Source organism: Sciurus carolinensis, chromosome 9 (assembly GCF_902686445.1).
Source record: "Sciurus carolinensis chromosome 9, mSciCar1.2, whole genome shotgun sequence".
Classification (NCBI taxonomy): domain Eukaryota; kingdom Metazoa; phylum Chordata; class Mammalia; order Rodentia; family Sciuridae; genus Sciurus; species Sciurus carolinensis.
In genome coordinates, this window is record NC_062221.1 from 25,115,302 (window position 1) to 25,141,659 (window position 26,358).

General features: G+C 35.0%; 1 protein-coding gene across 6 annotated transcripts in view; it reads left to right on the forward strand.

Moving 5' to 3' along the window:
• Positions 1-626: 626 nt before the first annotated feature.
• Positions 627-26,358, forward strand: part of Pik3r4 (phosphoinositide-3-kinase regulatory subunit 4) — a 68,449-nt gene continuing 42,717 nt past the window's right edge. Inside the window, exons 1-9 of one of the 6 annotated variants that reach the window (XM_047564382.1) lie at positions 627-685; positions 912-1,126; positions 1,401-1,474; positions 2,047-2,820; positions 10,847-10,980; positions 13,238-13,820; positions 17,212-17,346; positions 18,970-19,191; positions 24,417-24,590. In XM_047564382.1, coding sequence (XP_047420338.1) covers positions 2,088-2,820; positions 10,847-10,980; positions 13,238-13,820; positions 17,212-17,346; positions 18,970-19,191; positions 24,417-24,590 — 1,981 coding nt within the window. In that variant the 5' untranslated portion in view covers positions 627-685; positions 912-1,126; positions 1,401-1,474; positions 2,047-2,087. The remainder of the gene's footprint in view (positions 686-911; positions 1,127-1,400; positions 1,475-2,046; positions 2,821-10,846; positions 10,981-13,237; positions 13,821-17,211; positions 17,347-18,969; positions 19,192-24,416; positions 24,591-26,358) is intronic. The other 5 variants (XM_047564383.1, XM_047564380.1, XM_047564381.1 and 2 more) reach the window with 5 other exon arrangements.

The window sequence follows — 26,358 nt, forward strand, 5'->3', positions numbered from 1 at the left end:
CAATGAATGAACGAATAAAGAAAATGTGGTATATATACATAGTGGAGTTTTATTCAACCATAAAGAAAAATGAAATTATGACATTTTGCAGGAAAATGGATGGGATTAGAGATCACTATGTTAAGCAAAATAAGTCCAACTCAGAAGGTCAAGGGATGGATGTTTTCTCTCATAACAGAAGCAAGCGAGGAAAAAGGAAAAGTGTGGGGGGGGGGGGACCTCAGGAAAATCAAAGGAAGATCAATAGAGAAAAGGGACAAGGATGCGGGAGGACGAGCAGACGTGTTGGGGAATGATATTGACCAAATTACATTGTTATATTGTGTGCATGTGTGAATATGTAACACAAATCCCATCATTATTACAACTATAATGCATCAATAAAAATTGTAGGGAAAAAAAAAACTGTTCCAGTGAGCTGGAATAAAGAGGCGTCCGAGGAGATTCTGGGGTATGTCTGAACTCTCAGCATTTGGGAATGAAAGAATCTTATTTTCTTCCTCTAACTTCCTCAGCCAGCGCATCCCGGTTTTTTGTCTCCCTGAGCCCATCCTCTCCCTCGTTTCCTAGCAACCAGCTTCCTAGTTTGCTCTTCCTCAAGCCTATGCGTCACTTCCGCTCTGCGACAGGAAGTGAGGTCAGACCGGCTGTTTTCCCGGGAGTTCGGCGTTTGCTGCAAGCTGAAGTAGGTGAAGTAGTATTTTCCTGGAACTGGCTGGCGGTCTCCACCAACCCCCCGGTCCCACCCCCGGTTCCACCTCCCCGCCGGGCGGTGAGGCCTTGGAAGAGGGCTCGGAGGGGTTTGGACCCCGGTGCGAGAGGAAGCGAGGCTCGGGGACGTGGGGCCCCCGGGGCGGGCAGGAGGGGCCTGGCGGGGGCAAGTACTTGGGTATCTTGTGGAATCTTTTCAGTGTGCCTTCGTCTTTCTTCTGCGGACCGCCGGAGAGGAGTTTGGGACATTTCTGCATTCCTTCCCCAACTTCTCACGTCCTGCCTTTGAAGGAAGATCCCTCAGAGAGACAACTTTCCCAGCTGCTGATGCCCTTCACGCCCAGGCCCCCAGGTGTCCTGCCATGCCCCCACTGTGAGCTATCCAGCGATTTTTGACAGTTCTCAGAGGCGTAGGGTAAATGTTTATATGTGCGTAAAGCTGGGGTGGGGGACTTTAATTTTCTGCAAACCTGATAACCCTGGGCAAATGTGTATTTCGGCTTACTTTTTTTTTTTTTTTTTTTTTTTTTTAAATGTGTCTGGCAGGGTTTCTTGGTTTCCTTTGCAAACCAGAGGAATTGGCGCTTTATTTAATTTTTCTTTTCTCTTGGTACTGCGGATTGAACCCGGGGTGCTCTACAACTGAGCTACATTCTCAACCTTTTTTACTTATTTATATTTTTTGACAGGGTCTTGCTAAGTTGCTGAGGCTGGCCCGAACTTGATCCTCCAGCTACAGCTTCTGGAGTCGCAGGGATTACAGGCGTGTGCCACTATACCCCGCTCTGTTTTAGATGGGTGGGAGGACACACTGGAATTAGACTGGAAGGGCCCAGGAAATACTGATTTTGTGGCTCTTATCCTTACCCTTTCAGGATAATCACCTGCAGTAGGTGATTCTTAGTTGTGAGTTTTTAATGTGCCTATTTCTTCTCCCCAAGAAAATTACAAATTCTTGGCAAGGGCTGTGTCATATTTTACTTTTGTGACCCTCATAGCCCCAAGGACAGTAAGAGCTCATGAATATTTCAAATCCAAATATCAGTAAATACACATTTTAACATTTTCAGCTTAATGTTGAAGGGACCTATCTAAGTACATTTGAGCTCCTGGAAAGGACAACATGAAATAACACCATCTTTTTAGATAAAATAGAAGGAGACCTGTGTCTGAAATTTAGAGATTGCTCAGAAAGCTAGGTATTATGCCCTCAGTGGAAGAGAAATATTGTACATCTGTCTTTCTGGAAGAGACCAAGTTGTGTTTCACTGTTTCTTTTTTTCCTTTTCTTTCTTTATTTCTTCTCTTCTCCCTCTCTTGTTTTCTTTTAAATAGGAATTGTGTCCTAACTTACTGACCCAGAAGTACTTGCCATCATGGGAAATCAACTTGCTGGCATTGCTCCTTCCCAGATCCTTTCTGTGGAGAGTTACTTCTCCGACATCCACGACTTTGAATATGATAAGAGCCTGGGAAGTACTCGATTTTTTAAAGTTGCTCGAGCAAAGCATAGAGAAGGCCTGGTGGTTGTGAAGGTCTTTGCAATTCAGGATCCCACATTGCCATTAACCAGCTATAAACAAGAACTGGAGGAACTCAAAATCAGGCTTCACTCTGCACAGAACTGTCTGCCTTTCCAGAAAGCAGCAGAAAAAGCATCTGAGAAAGCAGCTATGCTGTTTAGGCAGTATGTGCGAGACAACCTCTATGATCGCATCAGTACCCGTCCATTCTTAAATAACATAGAGAAACGTTGGATCGCTTTCCAGATCTTGACAGCTGTGGACCAGGCACACAAATCTGGAGTCCGTCATGGGGACATCAAGACTGAGAATGTGATGGTTACTAGTTGGAATTGGGTTCTTCTAACTGATTTTGCCAGTTTTAAACCCACTTATCTTCCAGAGGACAACCCAGCAGATTTCAACTATTTCTTTGATACTTCACGGAGGAGGACTTGCTACATTGCTCCTGAACGTTTTGTTGATGGTGGTATGTTTGCTACTGAGTTAGAATATATGAGAGATCCTTCAACTCCACTTGTAGACTTAAATAGTAATCAGAGAACAAGAGGAGAATTGAAGAGAGCAATGGACATCTTTTCAGCAGGTATTTGAGTTAGTCGCATTTGCTTATTTGCAAATTAGCTCATTTGCAAATTAAAAGCTCATTAAGCTTTTTTAAACTGCCAAAATAAGCTGTAGAAATATAGTTTATTCCTAAGTTGCCAGATGTTCAAAGATTAATTTCTTCATATGTCCTAATGTTCTGTTTTAGATAGATGCATCATTCCTTCATTGGCCATTTTAAGTACCCAGAAAATGCAAAGAACATCTCATTCATTTAAACGTTTAAGAGTATTTGTGTAATTCTAGTGTAGTGTCATATAGTGTTCTAAGTGCTTTTGACATAATGGATAATATATGTTCCTCTTTGAAGATGACATTTCACTTTGGTGTTTGCTATGGTGGTGATAAGCATAGGGTATTGTTACTGAAACACATAGGTGCTTAAATTAAGTTTACATGGGGATTGGATGGGTAGATCGGCAAGATCAGGGAAGTCCTCTATGAGAAGACTGGTCTTTAAATTGAGACCTGCCAGATGATTAGGGGTTAGTTTTGGTAGGTTAATTTGTTTCAAGCAGAAAATCTTGTTTGTACAAAGGCTTAATGACCAAAGGATGATGTACTGATGTGTTAGGGCACTTCAAGTTGATTAGTGTATCAGGAATATAGGAAAAGAGAGGGCATGCCCATGCTAGCCGATTAGATATGTGTTTTAGACAAAACATTGATAAAGCTTGGGGAGTAGATTGCAGGTGGTCCACACTGGAGATAGGAAAACAATTTAGGAGAAAACTGTCACAATCCAGGAAAGACATGATTGTGCCTGACTTTAGTTTATGGCAGAGTTGGAGGGGATAGACAGAAATGGTAATGCTTAAGGGGTAGTAAGTAGAATTCTTAGGATTTTGTGATTGGAAGACAAAGTCAAGAACATTCAACTCCTTTTCCTCTTGGAGAAACTGAGTGGATGGCATTGTTGGTCCTGAGATAGGAGACACACGAGGAAGAACAGGTGAGGGTAGCAAGATGATGTTAAGTTGGAGGTGTTGGGAGACGTGCGTGCAATAGGCTGTGAAAGTTTGGTGAATAGAAGAAATTGGAGATGGAGGTGAATATTTGGGAATTATTAAGAAATGGTATTTGTAGCCAAAGGAATGAGTTTATAAGCCAGGAGAGTTTGTAGAGAAATGATTCTTGATCTCTTTTTGGATCTCCTAAAGAATTTTGGTGAAATCAATGGACTATGTGGAAAAATGTACCATGCATTCATAAACATATGTGTGTGTATATATATATATACACACACATATATACACACACACCACACACACATACACAGACCACAAGAATCTGGGCCAGGGGCTCCAGGTTATATAGGAACTTCTGTGATAGAGAGCAGAAGTGGGTTGAAGAAAGTACTCTAACAGACAGTGTGAACTCTAACATCAGTGTAATTTCTGGTAACTTTTGATGGTTTGATGTAACCTTATTTTTACCCATAGGTTTACTACAGGAAAAATATAAATTGAACCAAAGTTTAGATGATTTAGGAAAAGTAACATGATTAATGAAAAAGACTGTTTCATCTAGGAGAATGAGTAACAATTGTTACTTAGAATTGTACCTATGTTGGTCTGTTCAGTTCATTAACCTGTCTCCCAGTATAACCCTGAGGAGTCTTCTTGATCAGATAGATTCAGCCTCTAGGATGTAAATATGGGTTGACTATGCCTAATCTGAAAACCCAAAATCTTTACAGCATTGTGAATTTTGGATTTTTGGATAAGAGATATTCAAGTACTAAAGTTTATGCAAATATCCCAAACTCTAAAAAACACCCTCCTAATTTGGAACATTTCTGGTCCCAAGCATTTTGGATAGGGATACTCAACATGTATAATAGGATTAAAAATTTAACATGAAGAGGGAGATTTCCAGACCAAATAAAAAACCTGCCATGTGGAAAACTCTGGGTGAACCACTTGTCTCTTGGGTGGACCTAGTCCATTCCATGTGGAACATATTTCCATTTCACTTAAAATTATAAATCGAATTCAGAGTTCCAACTTTGTGTACTAATACATTTATTTCAATTTTTCTTGAGCCATTTTTACTTTTTAAACTTATTAACTTGTGTATTATACAAGTATATTATTAACTTGTATATTATTGACTTGTATATTAACTTGTATCTAGCTTAGAAAGACTTTGATCAAAATTATATTACCAGGAGGCATCATTTATCTTCAGATGCGATACTGAAAAACAACATCACCTATGCAGTATTCCTACTTAGAATAACCTGAATCTGGTCATTGGAAACATCAGATAACACACCTAAAGAAGGAATATTAATTTCTAGCTTTAGGGAATCATTTATAGGGTTTAAAATTTCAAGGTCTGGTAAGTTTATGTTGATCCTTTTTGTGTACTTTATAGTTTTGTACACTTCAACAAAATTCTTACCGCGGGATTTGTTTTTCCAAACTAAAGAGCCCTATGTTATTTTGACTGAAGGTAGGCTTTTCTGTTCCTTTGAAAAATAGATGGATGGTTTCTGTCTTATCTTCCATAACTCTTAAACTTTGAATCTTTGAGTTCGGAATGTTACTCCCCACACCTGTAAGGTGTGTATTCATGGCTCCTGGCTACTGGTTTGGGAGAAGTGAAGTGTATATATTCTGACTCTTGTTACATGGGTAGAGCCCTGCTTGAAATTATTTGGTTTTCACCAGATTTTATATGTACCCTGTGTCCCCCTGTTCCCCATTCTCCACCTGCATCCTTTTTTCTTTCTTTGATGTGTGTTGTAGTTTTGGTGCTGGGGTTTGAACTCCAGCTAACTAAGCATTCACTCTACCATTGTTCTTTTTTTTTGTTTGTTTGTTTTGCTGCTAGGGTTTGAACCCAATGGCTTCTTAACCACTGAGTCACATCCTCAGCCCTGTTTATTTTTTATTTTGAGACAGGGTCTTGCTAAGTTGCTTAGGGCCTTACTAACTTGCTGAAGCTGGCTTTGAACTTGGAATCCTTCTGCTTCAGCCTCCCAAGTTACTGGGATTATAGGCATGCACCACGACACCTGGCTCCCTCTTGGCTCCCCCTCTGTTTTTTAATTGAATAGTCCTTCTTTAGGTCTTATCTGATATTTCCAATGACCAGATTCAGGTTATTCTAAGTAGAAATACTACATAGGTGATGATGTTTTTTTAGTATCACATCTGGAGGTAAATGATGTCTCCTGGTGATATAATTTTGATCAAAGTCTTTCTGAGTTTCTCCCCCTCTGTGGTTACCTTTTGTTTTTCAGTCCTTTGCAACTAATGAGCAACCTATGGGAGTAAATCTAAGAACACAGAAATGCCCTGTCCATCATTACAATTTGGGCCTTAACATCTGTTTGGTATCCACTAGTGATTCTTGCCTGCTTTAGTCTTTAGTATGATGGTACAAAAAGAATGATTTTCCAACTCAAGCATTTCCTCTACACTTACCAGTAGGACCTCAACTTTTACTATACTGTAGTATCTGCTCTTCCCATTTATTTATAATTGGTATGGGCTCATTAATTACTAATTTTTTAGCCAAACGTATTTCTTATGATGCTTAATTATTTTGGTGTACTGGGTGTTTCAGATTTGGCCAGTGGAATCCTCTTTGAACCTGACTCCTGTGTCCTTGTGACATATTCATCATTTTTTTTTTTTTTTTTCTCAGCATTTCTTTCTGGCCCATGACATTGACTCTACCTTGTCCCAGCAGTAGAACCAGATATTTCTCCAAGGAAACCTAGCTCTTTCAGTGTGTAATGAATGATATTAAAAGTTGCCATATAGTGCTTATTGCTATTAGAGTGTCCTGCTACTTGGGTCTTACAGTAGCCAGAGGTGTGGGAGAAGCTTGGAAGCTTCCATGCCCTCTCTGGGCATGCCACCCTCCAGGAACCTTTTATGTGTTTGGGAAGCTATCCGAACCCCATCCTTTTGGTTTTTTTTTTTTTTTTTTTTGAGTTCATTGCATAGGCAAGATTGAAGCATGGACAACTGTGTCAAAATATGATTGGATAAAGAGTATAATCTAATGCCAGTAGACGTGTGGGGATACCCAGGAAGGACTGACTGCTTCGATATTCTTCTTGGCCCTTCTGTGTAGAATTCCTCCTTCAAGGTTATGAGGCAGGACCCCTTTGGAATGAGGAGGGTCTTATGACCTACTCTTGGATAAGGATGGGTCAGAATTTCTTTATGCCCAGCTCCATTTTGATCTTCTTTTATTGTGGTTTGGTATCCTGTTGAAATACATTTAGATTTACTGTTTTTAAATTTATTTTCATTCCCATTCTTAGTGATTTACTTTAATTTGGGGGGGGGAAGGAGTTATTGGGAATTGAACTCAGGCATTTGACCACTGAGCCACATCCCCAACCCTATTTTGTATTTTATTTAGAGACAAGATCTCACTGCATTGCTTAGTGCTTCACTTTTGCTGAGGTTCGCTTTGAACTCTGGATCCTCCTGCCTCAGCCTCCCAAGCTGTTGGGTTTGCAAGTGTGTGCTACCGCACCCAGCTAATTTAATTTTTGAATGGGAGCATCAGTATGCTTTCCAAAGTCAAAATCACACTAAAAGGGAAGTATCCCTTCTACCCCATTTTCCCCTCTCAGTATCTGTAACCAACTTCATTGTTTTCTGGTTTAGTCTTTGTTGTTTTGTTTCTTAAAAGTAAAGAGAAAATATACATATGCATTCACACATATATACAAATGTATGTATACACATCATACATATTTTTCAATTTTCCTTCTAATAAAAGGAAGCATACCATATATGCTTTTTTAAAACAATCTAACTTTATTGAGATATACTATAAAATTTACCTTTTTAAATTGTATAATTCAGTGGTTTTTAATATATTTGTAGAGTTGTATAACCATTATCACTAATTCTAGAACATTTTCATTACTCCAGAACAAAAACCATTAGTATTCACTTCTCTTTCCTTTCTGTGGCCTTTAGCAACTATTAAATCTCTCTACAGTTTTAACCTGTTGTGGACATTTCATACAAATGTAGTCATACAATGTGTGGCCTTTTGTGCGCTTCTTTTTTACTCAGCCTGTTTCCAAGGCTTATCCATGTTTTAACATGTTATGGCTGAATAATAATATTCCCTTGTGTGGGTCCACCACATTTTGTTTATCCGTTCTTTAATTGATGGACATTGTGGTTTCCACTTTTGGACTTTTTTGAATAATGCTTCTGTGAACAAACTTTCATGTATAGGTGTTGGTGAGGACTTGTTTTCAACATATTGAAACTTACCTAGGAGGGGAACTGTAGGATCATATAATAATTTTATGCACATTTTGAGAAATTACCAGACTTTTTCAAAGTGGTTGTGCCATTTTATATTTCCACCAGTAATGTCTGAGGCTCCAGTTTCTCACCATCCTTGTTGACACTTATCTTTTTAAATAGCAATCGTAGTGGATGTGAAATAGTACTTAATTATGGTTTTGATTTGCATTTCCCTAATTACTAGTGATAAACATCTTTTTTCATTTTGTTTTGTTTTTGTGGAATTGGGAATCAAGCCCAGTGCCTTGTACATGCTAGACAGGTGCTCTACCATTGTCCCAGCCCAACATCTTTTCATATGCTTGTTGACAATTCATATATTTCCTTTGGAGAAAGCTCTATTTAAATCTTTCATCCTTTTAAAAATTTTGTCTTATTTTGGAGTTGTAAGAGTCTGTGTATTCTGGATACGAGTCTTTTATTAAAGAAATTATTTGCAAGTATTTTCTCCCATTCTGTATCTTTTTCACTTTCTCATTGGCTAGAACCTAAAGCATGGAATACAAGTGGTGAGAGCTGATATCTTTTTGTTCCTGATCTTAGGAAGAGAGCAGTCAATTTTTCCCTACTAAGTGTGTTATTGGCTGTGATATTTTTATAGGTATCCTTTGTTGAGTACTTTTACCATGAAAGTGTTGGATTTTACAAATGTGTTTTCTGTCTCTATGGAGATGATTTTGTGTCTCCCTATTATTAATTTACATTAATGTGATATATTCATTTTTTGCTTTCATCCATAGGACTTGCTTGCATTCCTAGAATAAATTCTACTTGATTATAGTGTTTAATCCTAGATCTGATTTGCTAATATTTTGGGGATGTTTTGTATTTATGTTGGCTTTTCTTTTTCTTGTGTCTTAAGATTGTTTTGAGCTCTTTCTTCTTTTTTAATATTGGTACTTATAGTGTTGCATTTATTCTACTGCTTTAGTTATATCCCTTAAGTTTCTTATGTTGCATTTTCATCCATTCATCTCAAAGTATTTTATAATTTTCTTTTGATCCATTTAGGAATATGTTAATTTCTATATATTTGTGAATTTTACAGTTTTCTTTTGTTACACATTTCTTATTTTATTGTGGGTTGAAGGGCATTGTATGATTTCATTCCTTTTAAATTTACTGAATGCGTTAGTTCGTTTTTCACTACTCTGACAGAATACATGAGGCAGACTACTTTATTAAAAAAGGAGAGGCTTACTTTTGGTCATGATTCTTGGGGTACAAGGTCAAGGTGCTGGCAGAGTCCTGGGGTGTGGTGCAGGGCTTCATATGGCCAGAGACAAGGAGTGTGTACTTGTGTCTTTGTGTATCTTGTTTCTCTCCCTTTGCTTCTGAAGCTACCAGGATTTAATCATGAGGGCTCTGCCCTAATGACTTGAATCCAGATTACTTGCCAGAGGCTCCACTTTTGAACATCATAATCAAGATAAAGTTTTCATCCTCTTAATACCTCACAATGTGGATTAAAATTCAACACATGAAGGCTTGGGAGACGCTTAAACCAATATCCAAACCATAGCATTGAGCCTTCTGTTGCCTTGTCAATTATGGTGTTTTAAATAGCATAGCAATTTTTTATTCTAAAAATGGAATTTTTTACTCTAAAATTTGGCACTTAATTTTAACAAATTTATTGGATTTTATGTGTCAGAAACTCTCTTATTTTTCAGTAAACAAAATAAATATGTCTTCCTAATGGAGTTTGCTTTCTAGTGAGTGTATAGACCATGAAGAAACACCATATAATCTAACTATTGATGTTGTGGGGAAACATGGTAGTTTATAGGGAAAAAGGAATGTGCCTGGTAAGGAGAATGAGGTAGGTGTGGTGGTGGATTTTGCGGTTTTAAACAGGTGATCAAGAAAGGCAGCTAAGATTATATTTGAGTAAAGTTCTGGGGTGGAGGTTTAAGCCACCCAGATACTTGGGAGAATAGTATTTCATGCAGAGGCATCCGCAGATATGAAGACTGTGAATTTAGGCTATGTAAGGGTCTCTTTAAGACTTAAATGCATGTCATATAATGATTCAGTGAATTCGTTTTGTCCTTTTGGTAATGTAGATGCTTTTTAAAATTTCTGGTTTGAAGATTATCTTAGTGTAAAATAATTGAATTAGTTCTTCTTTCACCTCAGATTTTACTACCACGTGTTAGCACTTCACATTTTGTATTTGTTCATTGATTCATTTTTTTTCTCTCCCTTCTAGAAGGAAGGCTTCATGAGGGCAGGGATTTTATATACTACTGGTGCCTAGTGTAGTAGACACCTAATAACTTCTTGTTTAATGATGAATAAATGAATCCTCAGATGTGACTTCTTAGCAGTTCCTTATGCATTTAATGTCTATAAATCTGTACTTAGAAACAGTTTCTGGTGACTTTATTTTGTTATGTGCATGTATATAAAATACATTATATGATGTCACGATTTTAAATTATAGAACTGGGAAGTAATTTTACATAAGTTACATTTACATAAGTTTACATTTAAAGGGAGAAAAATGCCCCTTTTTTGTTTATATTTTAGAAACTGATGATCAAGCAATAGATATCTACTTGATTATAGTTATATGTTGCATTAAAAATTTTGATTCATTTTGTTTTGGGCTTGGTATTTTGAGTTTTATGAATTTTCTGAATTCTGGTCTACATTGCATGATTTCTTGCTGCTCATTTCTAATGGAATTATATCACTGTTTTCCAGGTTGTGTGATAGCTGAACTTTTTACAGAAGGTGTACCATTGTTTGATCTCTCTCAACTTTTGGCTTATAGAAATGGACATTTTTTCCCTGAACAAGTGCTAAATAAAATTGAAGATCGCAGTATCAGAGAATTGGTAACTATGCTACAGATATTTACCATAGAGTTTTTAATAGGACTGTGTCCCTGCTTTTGCATTTGTCTGCTCTCAGAATGTACAAATTTGGAAAAAAGCAGTAAAACATAGACTACTAAAGCCTATTGTTACTTTGTTAGGGAGAAATATACTGTTGTTTTTCCTGTTATGTGCAGAGATCATTTGACTTAAAAAAAGGGAATCTGTTATCCATCTATCTTCTTTTATAATCTTCAGCTATGTTTTGGATAAATTTGCACGTAAGTGCCTGGATTTTGAAGAGATTATACATAGAGCTTGCTAGTAAGAAATGAAGGAGATAGGGAACATCAATTTGAATATAATACAATAGCGAAGGGCCATTTCATATAGAATTGAATTAGGGCAAACCTGGAAGAGGAGTTATAGAATCAAAAATTGGTATAGCAGAACAGGCATGAGGAATTCTATGGGAGATCACTCAAGACATATGTATGCATTACTGTTTGAGTACTTTTTTTTTTTTTTTTTGGTGTGTGTGTCAGAAATCGGGCACTTAACCACTTAGCCATGTCCCCAGACGTTTTTATATTTTATTTTTAGATAGGATCTCGCTCAGTTGCTTAGGACCTTGCTAAGTTGCTGAGGCTGGCCTTGAATTTGTAATCCTCCTGCCTCAGCCTCCTGAGCCACTGGAATTACAGGTGTGCACCATTGTGCCCAGTTGAGGACATCTTTTTTCAGTTAGTCATATAGTAACTAATGCTAGTGATAATGACTGTGAGTCATGGAAAAGATGATGGTGAATTTAGAATACTCTTTAAGACAGTAGGGAAACATAGAATATATTTTCATTTCTCTTAACCATGGCAAATATTAAACAAGGTGCTTCAGAGGAAGCCAATTTAGCTCATGTGCAGTGAACAGTACAGTGAATTAGAAGTTGGCATTTCTTTGGATGTGACACTTTTCCTATTAATTTGGCTAAGTAACTTCATGTCTTTGAGCCTACATTTTCTTAACTGTGAAAGGAGTGAATTTATTTAATCTTTAAGACTTAATCCAAATGTAGAAGTAATTGTTTTAGGTTATTTTCCATTTAGTACATTTGATCCCCCCAGTTCAGTGCTAAGTTTTTATTTAGAATATAAACAGAAAGCTCACATAACCAGATACATTTTTATGATATTTATATCTTTAAGTAATGGAGAGTTTATATGCTATTTAAATTTTTTTTTTTTTTTTCTGTTTAGTAGATTAGAGCAGGAAAAGGTGAGGGTGGAATGGGTATTGAAATCAAATTCTTTGCATGTATGATTTTGTCATAGTGAACCCAAATACTATGTATAATTACAATGCTCTAATAAAAAATAAATTAAAAATTTATTTCCTTATGGTGCTAGAAAACATAGGATAAATTCAGATTAGGTATGTATCATCTCTAGTGTTCACAGAAATTCGCATCACTTTTACATTATTTTTTATTTTTATTTTTTGTGAGTGTAAGTAATTGAACCCAGGGTCTTTCATGTGCTAGGTAAGCACTCTTACAACTGAACAGTACCTCCAGTTCATCTTTTACTTTATTTGAAAAATTTAAATCACTGATTCCACTGGGATGTGTAGCTCAGTGGTAAAGAACTTGCCTGCCTTGCCCAAGGCTTTGGGTTTAATTCCCAGTACTGCAGAGTAAAAAAAACAGAAACCCTCCAAGTATTCCCCTTTTTGACCAGATCCTACAGATATACTTAAACTATGTATTTTTTCTTTGGATTTGTGACAGGTTTTAAACTAGTGCACTGAACCTGGCATATATAAGTGGATTTCAGGGGTTCTGTGATTCCTTCCAGAATTGTAAATAATTTTTATTTGCCAAAATTGCATGCATATTTTTTTCTCTGGAGAAGATCCATTACTTTTCTTAGTTCCTCAGTGGTATCATCTGCTCAGAAAAGTTTAAGAATCTTTCAGTTGTAGGTGTCAATATATTATTACCCTACATTAATATATGGGGAATGTTGAACATGGTATAACCTCCTCTTTATATGTCAGGACTCTGTAACACATTAGTATGTAATTTCCTGTTACTTTCTAGGATGATAGTAGAGTTGCATATTTTTTAGTATTTACGTTCTAAAAGTAGTTTGTCAGGTAAAGATTGAGGATAGAATTACCTCAGAAACCCTTTAAATCACATGTAAATTGCCCTTATAACTTTCATCTGGTTTAATTTCCTGTTCTTAAATCTATTTTTATTCCCTTTCTCCCCTTGGTATAGGTAACTCAGATGATTCATCGAGAGCCAGATAAACGTTTAGAGGCTGAAGATTACTTAAAGCAGCAGCGTGGCAATGCTTTCCCTGAAATATTTTACACTTTCCTTCAGCCTTACATGGCTCAGTTTGCTAAGGAAACTTTTCTCTCTGCAGATGAGCGTATTCTGGTTATACGGAAGGATTTGGGCAACATTATTCACAATCTCTGTGGACATGATCTACCAGAAAAAACAGAAGGAGAGCCTAAGGAAAATGGGCTGGTTATCTTGGTGTCTGTTATAACATCCTGCCTACAGACTCTTAAATACTGTGATTCCAAACTTGCTGCTTTGGAACTTATTCTCCATTTGGCCCCAAGATTAAGTGTAGAAATCCTTTTGGATCGTATTACTCCATATCTTTTGCATTTCAGCAATGACTCTGTTCCTAGAGTGAGGGCTGAAGCCTTGAGGACGTTGACCAAAGTTCTTGCTCTTGTCAAAGAGGTTCCTCGCAATGATGTCAATATCTATCCAGAATACATTCTGCCAGGCATAGCCCACTTAGCCCAAGATGATGCTACTATAGTTAGACTAGCCTATGCTGGTAAGATTTTATTGTCCAGATTATAGTTACTCAGGTATTTTTAAAGTCAGTGACTAGAATACCTCTGATTTTTCTGATTTCTTTGGAAATTCCAAGTGCGAGCTTGGCTCTTTGAACTATCTGTGTAAATTTTAATATATTTATAGCTAATCTTATTCCTGGGATTCAACTTTTGTGTGTTCTTCCATTTTTGAAGTGGTTACAGTTAACAAGTGAAAAAGTATACACTACAAAGTCTTGTGATTTTACTGGTAGTATTATATCTAACTTGGAATAAGGCTAATGTTTACAACTATGTGCTTCTGATCTAGTGTCTAGGCTTTTACGATGTTTCTTAGAACAAATCTACTTGTGTGGCTCTCAGTTTTAGGTTATAACAATCTATTGCTGTTGAAAAAGTTAGTTTTTTGGAGTATTTTTGTGTTGAAAGAAACCAGCATACTTTCTGAATTTTAGGGTTCTTCTTCCAATTTCTCTAGTACTTAGGGTGTATAGTTTTTCTGTGATGAGATGGTTATGTTATAAACACCTAGTGATTCACTTCTAATTCTTACTCAAAGGCGCAATTATAGAGATTCGTATTTTTAGCTCCCAAAGTTAATTCTGAATGCTTATTTTAGCATGGAAAATGTCCCTGAAACATATACATAATTCTGTATTTTGTTTTCTGTTGGATATCAGAGCTTCTGTTTTGAGGTCTTTGTAGAGAGTATATGGGTTGTATAGAGTCATATTTTTTTCACTTCTTTGCAAGAAACTTGCTTAGTTTATTCATTTTATGATTTGCCTGCCACAGATTTAATGGAACATATAAAAAAATGGTCTTTAGATGCTAGTTTTATCTCTAGGCACATCCACAAAGGGTTTGATAGTTTTGGGGTGTTTTTCTTTTTCCATACGTATCTAGTTATTTATACTTTTCTCTGCCTATTTATTTCTGGTTTCTGGTTTCCATAATTATATAGGTATAAACTTTAGGTCTAGAAATCCAGGATTTCTTTAAGACACAATAGAGCTTATTATTTATAACAAGAATATTTATAATTCATTTGGTAAATATAAATAATGGAACAGATAAAATCAAGTAAGATAAAAGTTTATAAATTTTTAAAAATAAGCTATATCTTTCTTACCAGGGTTTTATGATCCTGTTTTTGGCTAGTGTATTCCATGTGTTTTGATGTATAGGTGCCATATTAACATATTGATATCTAATTACTGTTAACCATAGCAGAATAGCTGCTATTTATTACAGAACCTCCTTGGTGTCAAGGAACCTACTGCTCAAGGTTGTTGCAAGGATTAGTTGTGAGTTGAAGCAGCCTCAAGCAATAAATGTTATAGTGTATTCTTTTTTTTTTTCATGGAGTCAACACTTCAGTGGAAGAGATGATTCACAAGTAAAGAAACCAATCAATGTATAATGATAACATAAGTGTTAGGAGTAACAAAGATGCAACGGTAAAGAATAATGGGACAGAATAAGTTCCCTCCCTGCCCCCACTCACATCCCACCCCCAGAACTGGGTATTGAGCACAGGGGCATTCAACCACTGAGTGTCTTCATTTTAAAGGTTAGGATATTGGGATTAGAAGAGGCTAAATAACATTATCCAACTCTATGTGGTCTAATTCTCAGTTGTTAGAGCTGCTGGACTAGATACTGATTTCAAAGCAGTCCTGCTTTTCTGGTCTTCTTGATCTTAATGGTGACAGTCCATGATAACCTAGGGTCATTGTCAGCACCTTGCATTGTTCCTTCACGGCCCAGTGCTTGATAAAGAAGCCTTTTAAAGGAAGAGTCAGAGCCAGTAGTCTATTTGAACTTGTGTGATTAAGTATAATTAAACCATGCATGACATTCATTATAAAGTTTAAAATCAATGTGATGTTTTTCTTTTTTATCTCAAAGATGCTTGTATAGATTTCTCTCGTTTAAAATGAACTTTCAAGTGTATTGTATTTATGGACCTACATGGGGAAATAATCATAGATCTACTCAGATTTTATAAGTGCCCATGGAAGTAAGAGACTTTTCCTAATAAAGATATATATTTGGTTATCTATAGCCATGGGTTCCTCCTCCATGGATTCATCTGACTATTGATTGCTTAACATGTACAGACTTTAAAATCAGTGTTCCCTAAACAATATAACGTAACAACTATTTATATAGCATTTACATAGCATTATACAGGCATTAGAGTTGTCTGGAGATGACTTAAAGTATATGAGAGGACGTGCATAGATTTATACTGGTACTGTGCTTCTTTATGTAAGAGACTTGAGCATCTATAGATTTGGGTTTCCAAAAGGGGATCTAGTACCATTTCCCTGTGGATACCAAGGAACAACTATCTTCTTAAAGTTGGGATATTTATCTACAATTCTGCTTTCTTATGAGTGTATGGCCTAGAAATTCCCTGTCATTAAGGTGAATAGGCATTATAGGGCACTAAAATCTTGCATACTTAAAGGTAAATATTGGGTCTGTTCAGGGTAGTGTTGAACCTGGAGTGGTGGAGAATGAGAGCCCAAGATGAAGAGAATCACTGTTTCAGACAAAGATTTCAACTGTTACAGGGTGCATTTTTGATTTCATAAATTTAAAAAGTAGGGAAGAAGTCAGTTTTAAGTTTAAGGTAGCTAAAATTTATGCTCAGTGCTCTATTCATTGCTAAGAAGTAAAGGAGTACACAGTCTTTGGTTGTCGTATGTTAAGCACAGAAGCAGGAATGCAAGGGAGGATACACAGGAATAAATAAAAATGAAAATACAAGTGAAGAGCAGATATAATCGATAGTAAATGTGACAGCAGAAATTACTTTGTTCTAAGAACTTCGGAGTATCACTTGCAAAGCAGTCATTGATTCAGTTCGACAGTGGCTCTTTAAGGTAGCTGTGACTCCCATTTATGTGTGAAGAAACCAAGATTCAGATTGTTTAAACAACAAGCTAGTAAGTGGCAGGGTACAGATTTGAGCCCAGGTGTTTCTGATTCCAAAGCCCAGCTTAATGTTAATTCAATGTCAATGTTTCTATGTTAGTCTAATAAATATCTCTGACTTGTCAAGATAATTTTTAAAGGATAGGTCTTTGTAGAGGATGATGCTTTTTTAGAATTTTCCCTCATATTAGGGCACCATATTTTGGGTTATTTTTGTATTTTTAAATAAAGCTGATGTTTCATTACTAAACTGGGAGTTTGGAGATGGTTGTAGATTATGAAATTAGTTACTAAAAATTTGATTAGGTGTTAAATTGAAAAGTCCTAGGTTTCCCCTTAGTTTCATGGTTATTATTTATAATCTTAAAGACTTAGGAAAAGTTATAAGTATCACAAAAATTTAAGGTTGTAATTATTATAAGTTTTTCCCTCTTTATCTTATAGAAAACATAGCTCTACTGGCAGAAACAGCTCTGAGATTCCTGGAATTAGTACAGTTAAAGAATCTCAACATGGAAAATGACCCTAATAGTGAAGAAATTGATGAAGTTACACATTCAAATGGAAATTACGATACAGGTTGTGTAATTTTTTTCTCTTAGAATTCCTGTTAGAATGAATTGCTATTGCTAACTTGTAAAAACTGTCATTTATAGTTTTCATGAAAGATGAGGAAATTGTAGATATATGGATAGGAAGGGTCCCTGGTGACTGTTTTTTTTCTGTTACATACATTATTATCTAGTTGGAAAATGATCAGCTTAACACCATAGATTCCAGACTTAATTGAAAATTTTTTCCAGCCAGAATTGATATATGTGAACAGTTAAGGTAGCTGAATTATCTAATTCTCAAAAAATGTAAACATTATATATCTAAAGAATCTAAACCTTTTCTTATGAGTACATTTTGAGTGTCCTCAGCCACAGACTGCTTTTATATGATATGTCTGAGATTTACTTATCAAAACTCATTGCATTTATTTTAAAGAACAGATGTAATGATAAACTTATTGTTTTATCTTTGATTTTCTTTTCTTTTTTTCTTAGTGGTTGTTTTCATAGTGGTTATGGAGGATTGAACCCAGGGGTCCTCTACCACTGTGTTACATCTCCACCCCTTTTTATTTTTTATTTTGAGACAGGGTCTCTTTTAAGTTTCTGAGGCTGGCCTTGAACTTTAATCTTCCTGCCTCAGCCTCTCAAATAGCTGGGATTACAGGTGTGTATCACCATACTTGGTCTCTGTCTTAGATTTCCACACAACTTATAACAGGTTTTTAGCTAATGTTCATGTGGAAGATTTAGAATGTTCATATCTGCTCCAAGGTGGTTTTAGTTGGGGACAACTAAAGAAGTCTTGTTTATGAATTTTTATGCTATATACAACTGAGCTAGCAAATGAACCTTTTTAGATAATGAATTTAGATATTGAAACTTTTGAGGAGTTAATCTAGTTTTTCTTATTGTGAGCATATAACTTTGCATAGTGACCTGGTCACCTTTTCCCTTGGTAGTAGCTGGATGGAGCAGGAGTAGCCTCCACTTTCTTTCATTTAGTCAACACATATTTGCTCAACTTACGCTGTTCATCAGGCAATTATGAATCTGCTCTAGGCACTGGGGGTGTAGTTGGTGAATAAAAGAATGACCCGTATTCTCAAACTTACATTTTAGTAAATGGAAGAGAGACTAAAGGAATAAATGAAAAGTGGTAGGTGAGTAGAAAACAAGGTCAGGGAAGGCAGCCGAACAAATGATATAAAGCCTTGACAGAATCGGCAGTATGTTTTTTGGCATCTAAAATAATAAATCAACCTGTGAAAATGCTTTCTAAACATTGCTTAGTACCATCATATTTATTATATCCAGAGACATCTGCTCTTTTCCAGTTTTGATTAAGTTATCTTTGGGAGTAATGTCTCCTTTCTGGTACTTCCCTCTAATTTTCTCCTTAAGCTTATAAGCATAGATATTTAATTAGTGAAATAGTAATATGCTTATAGCATCTGCTTGTTAGACTATTCTTCAATTTCTATTTTAGATACCTATCCTTCAGAACTTGAAGAGTGGAAAGCATAGTGGTTTTAGACTTTCCACGGTGGCTTCTGTGATCATCCTATTACTCCAGGGAGTAAAAAAGAAACCTCAGTCTATATTAAGGGGAAAAATTTTTGATTTTTTTTTTTCCTTATTTTTGCAGAACTCCAAGCCTTACATGAAATGGTCCAGCAGAAAGTTGTCACTTTGTTAAGTGACCCAGAAAATATTGTGAAGCAAACTTTAATGGAAAATGGAATAACACGGCTATGTGTATTCTTTGGACGTCAGAAAGCCAATGATGTTTTGTTGTCCCATATGATCACTTTCCTAAATGATAAGAATGATTGGCATCTGCGTGGAGCTTTCTTTGATAGTATAGTGGGTATGTTTTTGTTAAGTCAATGTAGGTTTCAATTTCAAAACATAATTGTTTTTGTTTAATATAAATTAATTGCTAATTCTGCAACTTGAAATCTTTTGAGGAAAAGATGTTGGTGTTTAAAATTAAATAAAACTCTACAATGATAAAAGATTGTTCCTAAAAAGTTAAAAAAAATTCATTTTGTCATGACTTGGTACCAGCCTCACCAGTTTAGCAAGGCTCTAAGCAACTTAGTAAGACACTGTCTCAAAATAAAAAATGAAAAGGGCTGAGGATATGACTCAGTGGTTAAGCACCTCTGGGTTCAATCCCCAATATGAAAAGTAAAATAAAATTCATATTTAAGATTAATAAATTATCTTTTCACATACTTCTATTCAAGCTGAAGGATAGGTAATACTATTATAAAATTCATTAATGAGAGTTCTTAATACTTCTGTTTTCATGTTGCATTTGGATGTTGTATTTTAGTTAATCAAAGGGCTAGTAATTGAATTATCCATCCAAGTGAAGGAATAGCATGTGGTTATTAAAATCTGTGTTTTAAAAGAATTATCACCTGGGAAATACCATGAAATATTTGTTAAAGTGCTTGAAGTAGGTTGTGAGTCTTAAAATGTGATTCCAGTTGTGTAAATGTAACAAAAACAGATTACATTTGTAAAAAAGACAATTACACCAAAGTATAAGAGTGATAGCTCTCAGTCTGAGATAGTAGGTAATTATTCTCTGTATTTCCTGTTTGTCAGATTTTCTACAGTGAATATGCATTACTTTTAGAATCAGAAAATAGTTAGATATTATTATGATTGAAAATCAGTCTATTAGAAAATAAAATTTACAAGCTTGGCTTTGTGTAGACTGAAAATTTTTTTAAAAATTCAGCAGCTTTTCTTTTCTTTGATTTTTGCAACCTCAATTTTCAAATTTACCAGACAGGCATCTTGTATTTTAGTAATATAACTCCTATTACATTTAGATTCAGAATTATAAATAATGAAGTAGATTTTGTTTTCAGTGGGTTAAATCATGCTTGAGATAGGATTTAATATTTTTTGAATAATAACTAATCCCTTTCTTCTTAAGTGTTCTAATCTTTTCAATTTTAGGTTGGGTCAATTATGATATATGCTAAATCCATGTTACTATATCAACTGTTATTTCCCATGTGATTGTAGTAGCTTATCCGTTACTTCCAAAAGTTTAAAGATTCTTCTACACATTGGAAATTGTGGCTGGTTATCCAGACTCTTTCAATAGGTAGCAAAAAGCTAAGGCTTTTAAGTTTTGGCCTCTAGTAATGTAAGAAAGTAAGTGCTATAAAATTAGAATAAGATATATTCCATGCTTGTATAAATATATCAAAATAGATTCTATTCTTTGTAACTAAAAAGAAAAATAAAAAAATAATAAAATTAAAAGGAAGTAGCTCAGTGGTAAAGCGCCCCAGGTTCAATTTCTGGTACTAAAACGTAAAAATAAACAAAATTTAAAAAAATAAAAAAGAAAGAAACCTATGTGGCAATGAGATTGTTATTTCTGTAAATACTATCATATAATGTTTTGGAGAAAAGGATACTTTTCTGGTTTGAAAACTGTTTAAAATGCTTGCTTTTTCCTGTGTTGGTATTTCTGGAAATTACTGTAATTCTCTTTTCTGACATCTGTGTTTTTATTTTTGCATTAGTTTATTGATGCATGTCAGATTTGCATCCAGGACTCTATCCAACTCAGTTCCTGAATATATTATACTTTGCTTCTCACATCTTTTTGTCTTTCTTGCTCTCTTTTCCTCCTTCCAGATAATCTTATTTCTTTTCTTGGAAAAAGGCAGTTCCCAGAACTTCCCCCATCTATTGGTCAATTCATATGTGTTTTGAAATATATATTAGTTCTTTTTCATTTAAAAATAATTTTCATTGATATTTTTTATTTATTTATAAAAGCCATACATATATGCTATAGAAAGTTTGGAGACTACAGAAAACAAGAAAGGAAGCAAATACTTCTAATCCTGCAGCCTACTTACAGTCTTGTTAATGTTTTGGCGTTTTTTCCTACAGGTCTTTCTTTTTTCTTTCTGTCCCATCTGTCCCATTCTGTATATACTAATGGTCAAGAGCAGGCTGTGGAAACAGATTGGAGGTTCAAGATCTAACTTGGTCTCTTATTAGTTTGTGGTTCTTGGGAAAGCTATTTAAATCTTTTTTGTGCCTTAGTTTCCCTGTCTGTAAAATGGAGATATATATCCATTTCGTTGGTTGTTGTGACGATAAAGTAAGTTCACATATGTAGGAGTGCCTGACGTATAAGTGCTATGTATAATAGTACTTCTTAATTTTAATATATTATTTTAAGAACTTTTCTAGTAACCTTCTAAGCAATATCTAAATATCATTAAAATTCTCTGAAACCATAATTTAGTAGATCTAAATTATTCCATTGTATAATTTTATCAATTCATTTAACCCTTATTGAAAATTTATATTATTTTTATTTTTAATCATGTTATGCAGATAGTCTTTTACATATTTAATTAAAATACTTAGGTATTTAAGTAGAGTCATGTGCTGCTTAATGGAGTTACATTCTGAGAAATGCATCTTTAGGTGATCTCATCATTTTCAAATGGGTGTACTTACAAAAACTAAGGGCTATCTGTAATGTCACAAGGTGATATAATCCTGTTGCATAGTTGTTGATTAAACATTATTTTTGGCACGTGATTGTATTTATTTCTGATTATTTTTCTCAGGATAGAAATTAAATACTTTATTTACTGAGTTAAAGAATACTAATGTTTTTAAGACTCTTGTCACATTTTAAATTTAAATTTTTCAAAAAAATAATGTCACTTTCCATTCCCATCAGCATTAAATGCACATACTTCCAGGAAGGAACAGATTTTCATTAATCTATGCTTGCTGGAAGGATAAAATGATAACTTGTTTTATATATATTTCTCTGCTTAACTATCAAATTAGAAATTTTTTTCTTATTTCATGTTTTTTAATTCATTAATGTGAACCATTTTTTTCTCATGGAGGTATTTATGTGTGTTGATTTTTTTTGTCTTTTATATATGTAATAAGCATTAACTTTTTATCATTTTTGAAGGCACATACTTTTCTCAGTTTGTTTTAACTTGTTTTTATGTATTTTCTTAAAACAATTTTTATATAATCAACTTATTTGCTCTTTTGTGATTTTTTTTTTTTTTACATTTGTGCTTTTTTCCCATTCCAGAATTAATCTGTTGTGTGCTTTTCTTCTTTTTTTAATACTTTATTTTGGAAATTTGCTGGTTTAATTGATTTTTCCCCCCTGTGGTGCAAGGCACAATCTAAATTTTATTTTCTTATAAACCAAGCCAGTTTCCCCAATGGTATTTATCAAACATTTTGTTTTGGTTTGTGAGTTTCTTTATCATCTGTTTTGTTCCTCTGTTATAGTCACTTTTCTGGGGGTATACTCTATTCCATTGATCTCTCTATTTTTGTACATATATTATACTCATACCTATTTTATATTTATATTATTACATAATCAACTTTAGTATCTGGTAGGGTAAATTTCCAGATGTTTCTTCATTTCCACAGTATTTTTAGATGTTTAAAATCAATGTACATTGTACATTGTACGTTAAGTTCCTAAATAACCCACTGCTAGAATTTTAGGTAGTATTTTTTCTTTTATTAAAGGAAACAGTTCTGAAATTACTTTCTGTCACAAGAGAAATATACTTTTGTAAGTTATCTAGAGTTTGTTCAAAGTATATAATGTAATATAAGGAAAGCAGTAGTCATAATTTCCAGAAGCACCACTACTTGTGTTTTGGGACTAGTGTATTCAGGTGATTTGTCATCAATATTTCTAAATATTTTCATAATACTGTTTTCAGTATTATTAACTTTCAATACTATCTCTTGAATTTTTTTCTATGCCAGATGAAGATTGAACTGACTCATAACCATGCCTTGATTTCTCTTCCCTTGTCAGTTTTTGAATTCAGTTGATCATTATTTTCCAGAATGCTTTAGTTTTTAAATTATTGTTATAACTATAAGTAATTCAGATTAGTTCTTATTGTCCTACTTTTGATTTGTACTACAAGAGAATTAATGCCACTTTCTTCCACCTTCTTTCTCTCCTTTTTTTTTTTTTTCAGTTAGTTGATTTCTCAATTAGCAATTTCATTGTCATAGGTGATAATATTAACCTTGTGTTTTGTAATGATAACAACGTATTTTGTGCTTTGTGTAGATTGATTCTAAAGAATGAGGACAAAATTTACATGATTATGAATGTGTAAAGTTTTTTGAATGTAGAGCCAAATAGTATATTTGTTTCACCACAGTCCCAGTTCCATGTACCTTCCCTAACTTGAGCATGTGTGTAGCAGTGTCAGTAGATTCTACTTTTTTCCCTCTTTCTTTGATTATATTGCACATTTAGTTTATTTAATGTTTAGTTTCTTTTATTTGTCCAGGGGTTTTACATTCCTTTTTCTACCTTTTTGAGAGAAAAATAATATACTGTCTTCATATTTGTAATATTTAGCTTCATTCTTACCAGTTTTATTTGTTGCTTATAATCTATCCCATTTTTCTTCTTCATGGCATTCTTGAAGTTTATTGGCTTTTATTTATAATTTGGGATGACTGATTTCTAGGTTTTTGTTAGCTATCATCTTTTTTTCTTCCTTGAATTCCTAGCCTATATCTACCATTGATCACATTTTCCATCTTCTTTCTTTCACTGAAATTCATCCTCAAACTTTTTTTTTTTAGGAAGGGTTGCATGGGAGATACACCTCTATGGTCCTTGCATGTCTTGAAAGGACTTATTTTTGTTTTCTTATTTAATTGACAGTTTGGGTATAGAATTTCTTTCATAACTTTGAAGGTCTTGCTCTATTGTCTTCTAGCCTCCATTGATGCTGAAGATCATCTGATGGCAGTCTGATTCTTCTTCCTTTTTAGGAGACCTATATTTTCCTTTTTGTAAGTTCTTAGGATCTTTGCTTTTCCTTGGTGTCCCAGAATATCTTGATGATTTGCTTTGGTATGGGTCTTGTTCATTTATTATGCTGGGTAGGAAGTGCAGTGTTTTTTCCTGGGTTGTTGATCAATATATTTGACTTTTGATTAATTTTAATGTTTTCTTTAGTGATAATGTATACTTTCAGGTATTGAATAATGTGTAATGTTGCTCTTCATTTTCAGGTGTTGCTGCCTATGTTGGCTGGCAAAGCTCCTCAATTCTCAAGCCCCTACTGCAACAAGGTCTCAGTGATGCTGAGGAATTTGTTATTGTGAAAGCTCTTAATGCCCTTACCTGTATGTGCCAGTTAGGGCTACTACAAAAACCCCATGTCTATGAATTTGCCAGTGATATTGGTGAGTTTCTGTTTTGGAAACTTAGAATGGGAAAATAAGGGCATGGGAATAATTTCATAAAATTTCTAGGTAATATAGAGTAAAACTGCAACTTTAGCATTCCAAGTATTGATTGTGGGTGTATGTGTACATTTATGCATACATGTATGCGAGAGACAGGTGGACTCACTTGATTCTTCAGCTCAGGATGGGAAGTATAGCTTGTTTTCATCAGTTGTTAAATCTTCGGGACCATTAGAAAAAACTCAGTGTTTTTTTTTGTTGTTTTTTAACATGATATGGATAAGGTGTTCACTATTCTGTAGATTAAGCATATTTTGGGTCTTGGGTTGTAGCTCAATGGTAGCACACATGCTGAGTAGTTGTGAGGTCCTGGGTTCAATCCCCAGAACCAAAACAAAACAAAGCCCCCCCAAAAAACTTAGTTTTGGGGAACTTGACCATTAGTCAAGTTGACTATTGGATGTGAAGGATTGTTTATGACATCTGTCCTTGCATTTTTAGTAAATAATTCATAGTATCAAAATTACTGTTAGTAATTTTATGAACCAACAGAAGGAATTTATCCTTGAGCTTTGTACATGGATCTCTTTTTCTCAAACTTTTAAAATGCAGAATAATAGCAAACAAATAAATATGACAAATGCTAAAATTAAGAATATCTTGAATTTTTAATGGTATTATTACTTTAAGAAAGAAAGCAGTGTAATATTGCCAGTTGGTTTTGTGTATTGAGAGGACATACAGTCTTAGAAAATTCCCTTTTTACTTAAGATACTTAATTTCTGCAGAATGATTTGGCAGGGAAAATTGATGGAAAGTCAGACTTGGCAAAAGACAAAATTTTCTTTTTAAGGACTGAGTAGTATTTCATTATCTGTGTACACCACATTTTCTTTATCCTCTCAGCCTTTAATGGATACGGGCTATTTTCTTCTCTTTGCTATCATAAGAAGGCTGCAGTGAATATTGGAGGGCAAATATATCTACAAAGGTGCTGAGCTCATTTCCTTTGGGAATATACCCAAAAGTAGTTTTGATAGGTCATTGGTAGTTTGTTTTTTGAGGACCCCTTGTACTATTTTCCACAGTGGCTATACTCATTTACATTCTCAGCAACAGTGTACAAGTGATCCTTTTTCTCCACATCTTGACCAGCACTTGTCTTTTGTGTTTTTGCTAGTAACCATCCTGACATGTGAGGTGATACCTCATTGTGGGTTTGGTTTGCATTTCCCTAATTAGAGACATTGAACATATTTTTCATATCCCTGTTGACCATTTGTATGTATTTTTTGAGAAATGTCTTCTTTGGTCCTTTGCCTCTGAGTTATGTCTAGGTCCTGGGTTGTTGGATTTGGGCCTGGCTCTGGGCTAGGCCTGAACCTGTGTCTAGGTCTGTAGTGGGTAGCCTGGTGCCTTTTGGGTCTTTTGGGTTGGATATGGAGTCTGAATCCTTGGAAATGGACTTGCGTCCTGGGTCTATAAGGACTGACTTGGAGGCTGAGACTGCAGGGGTGTGCTTGGAACCTGGGTTTCAATCCATTTTCCTTTCTTTTTCTTTCCCTTCCATCCCATCTTCTCTCCCTGCTCCCTTTCTCTCTCCCTCTCTTGTGTTGCCAAGGACCAAACCCTTGGCCTTGTGTGTGTTAGGCAAGTGCCTTGTCACTGAGATTACTCTCCTAGCCTGTCTTAGTCTGTTTTCTGTTGCTGTAATTGAATACCACAGGCACAGTAATTTATTTATTTATTTATTTTTAAAAGAGGC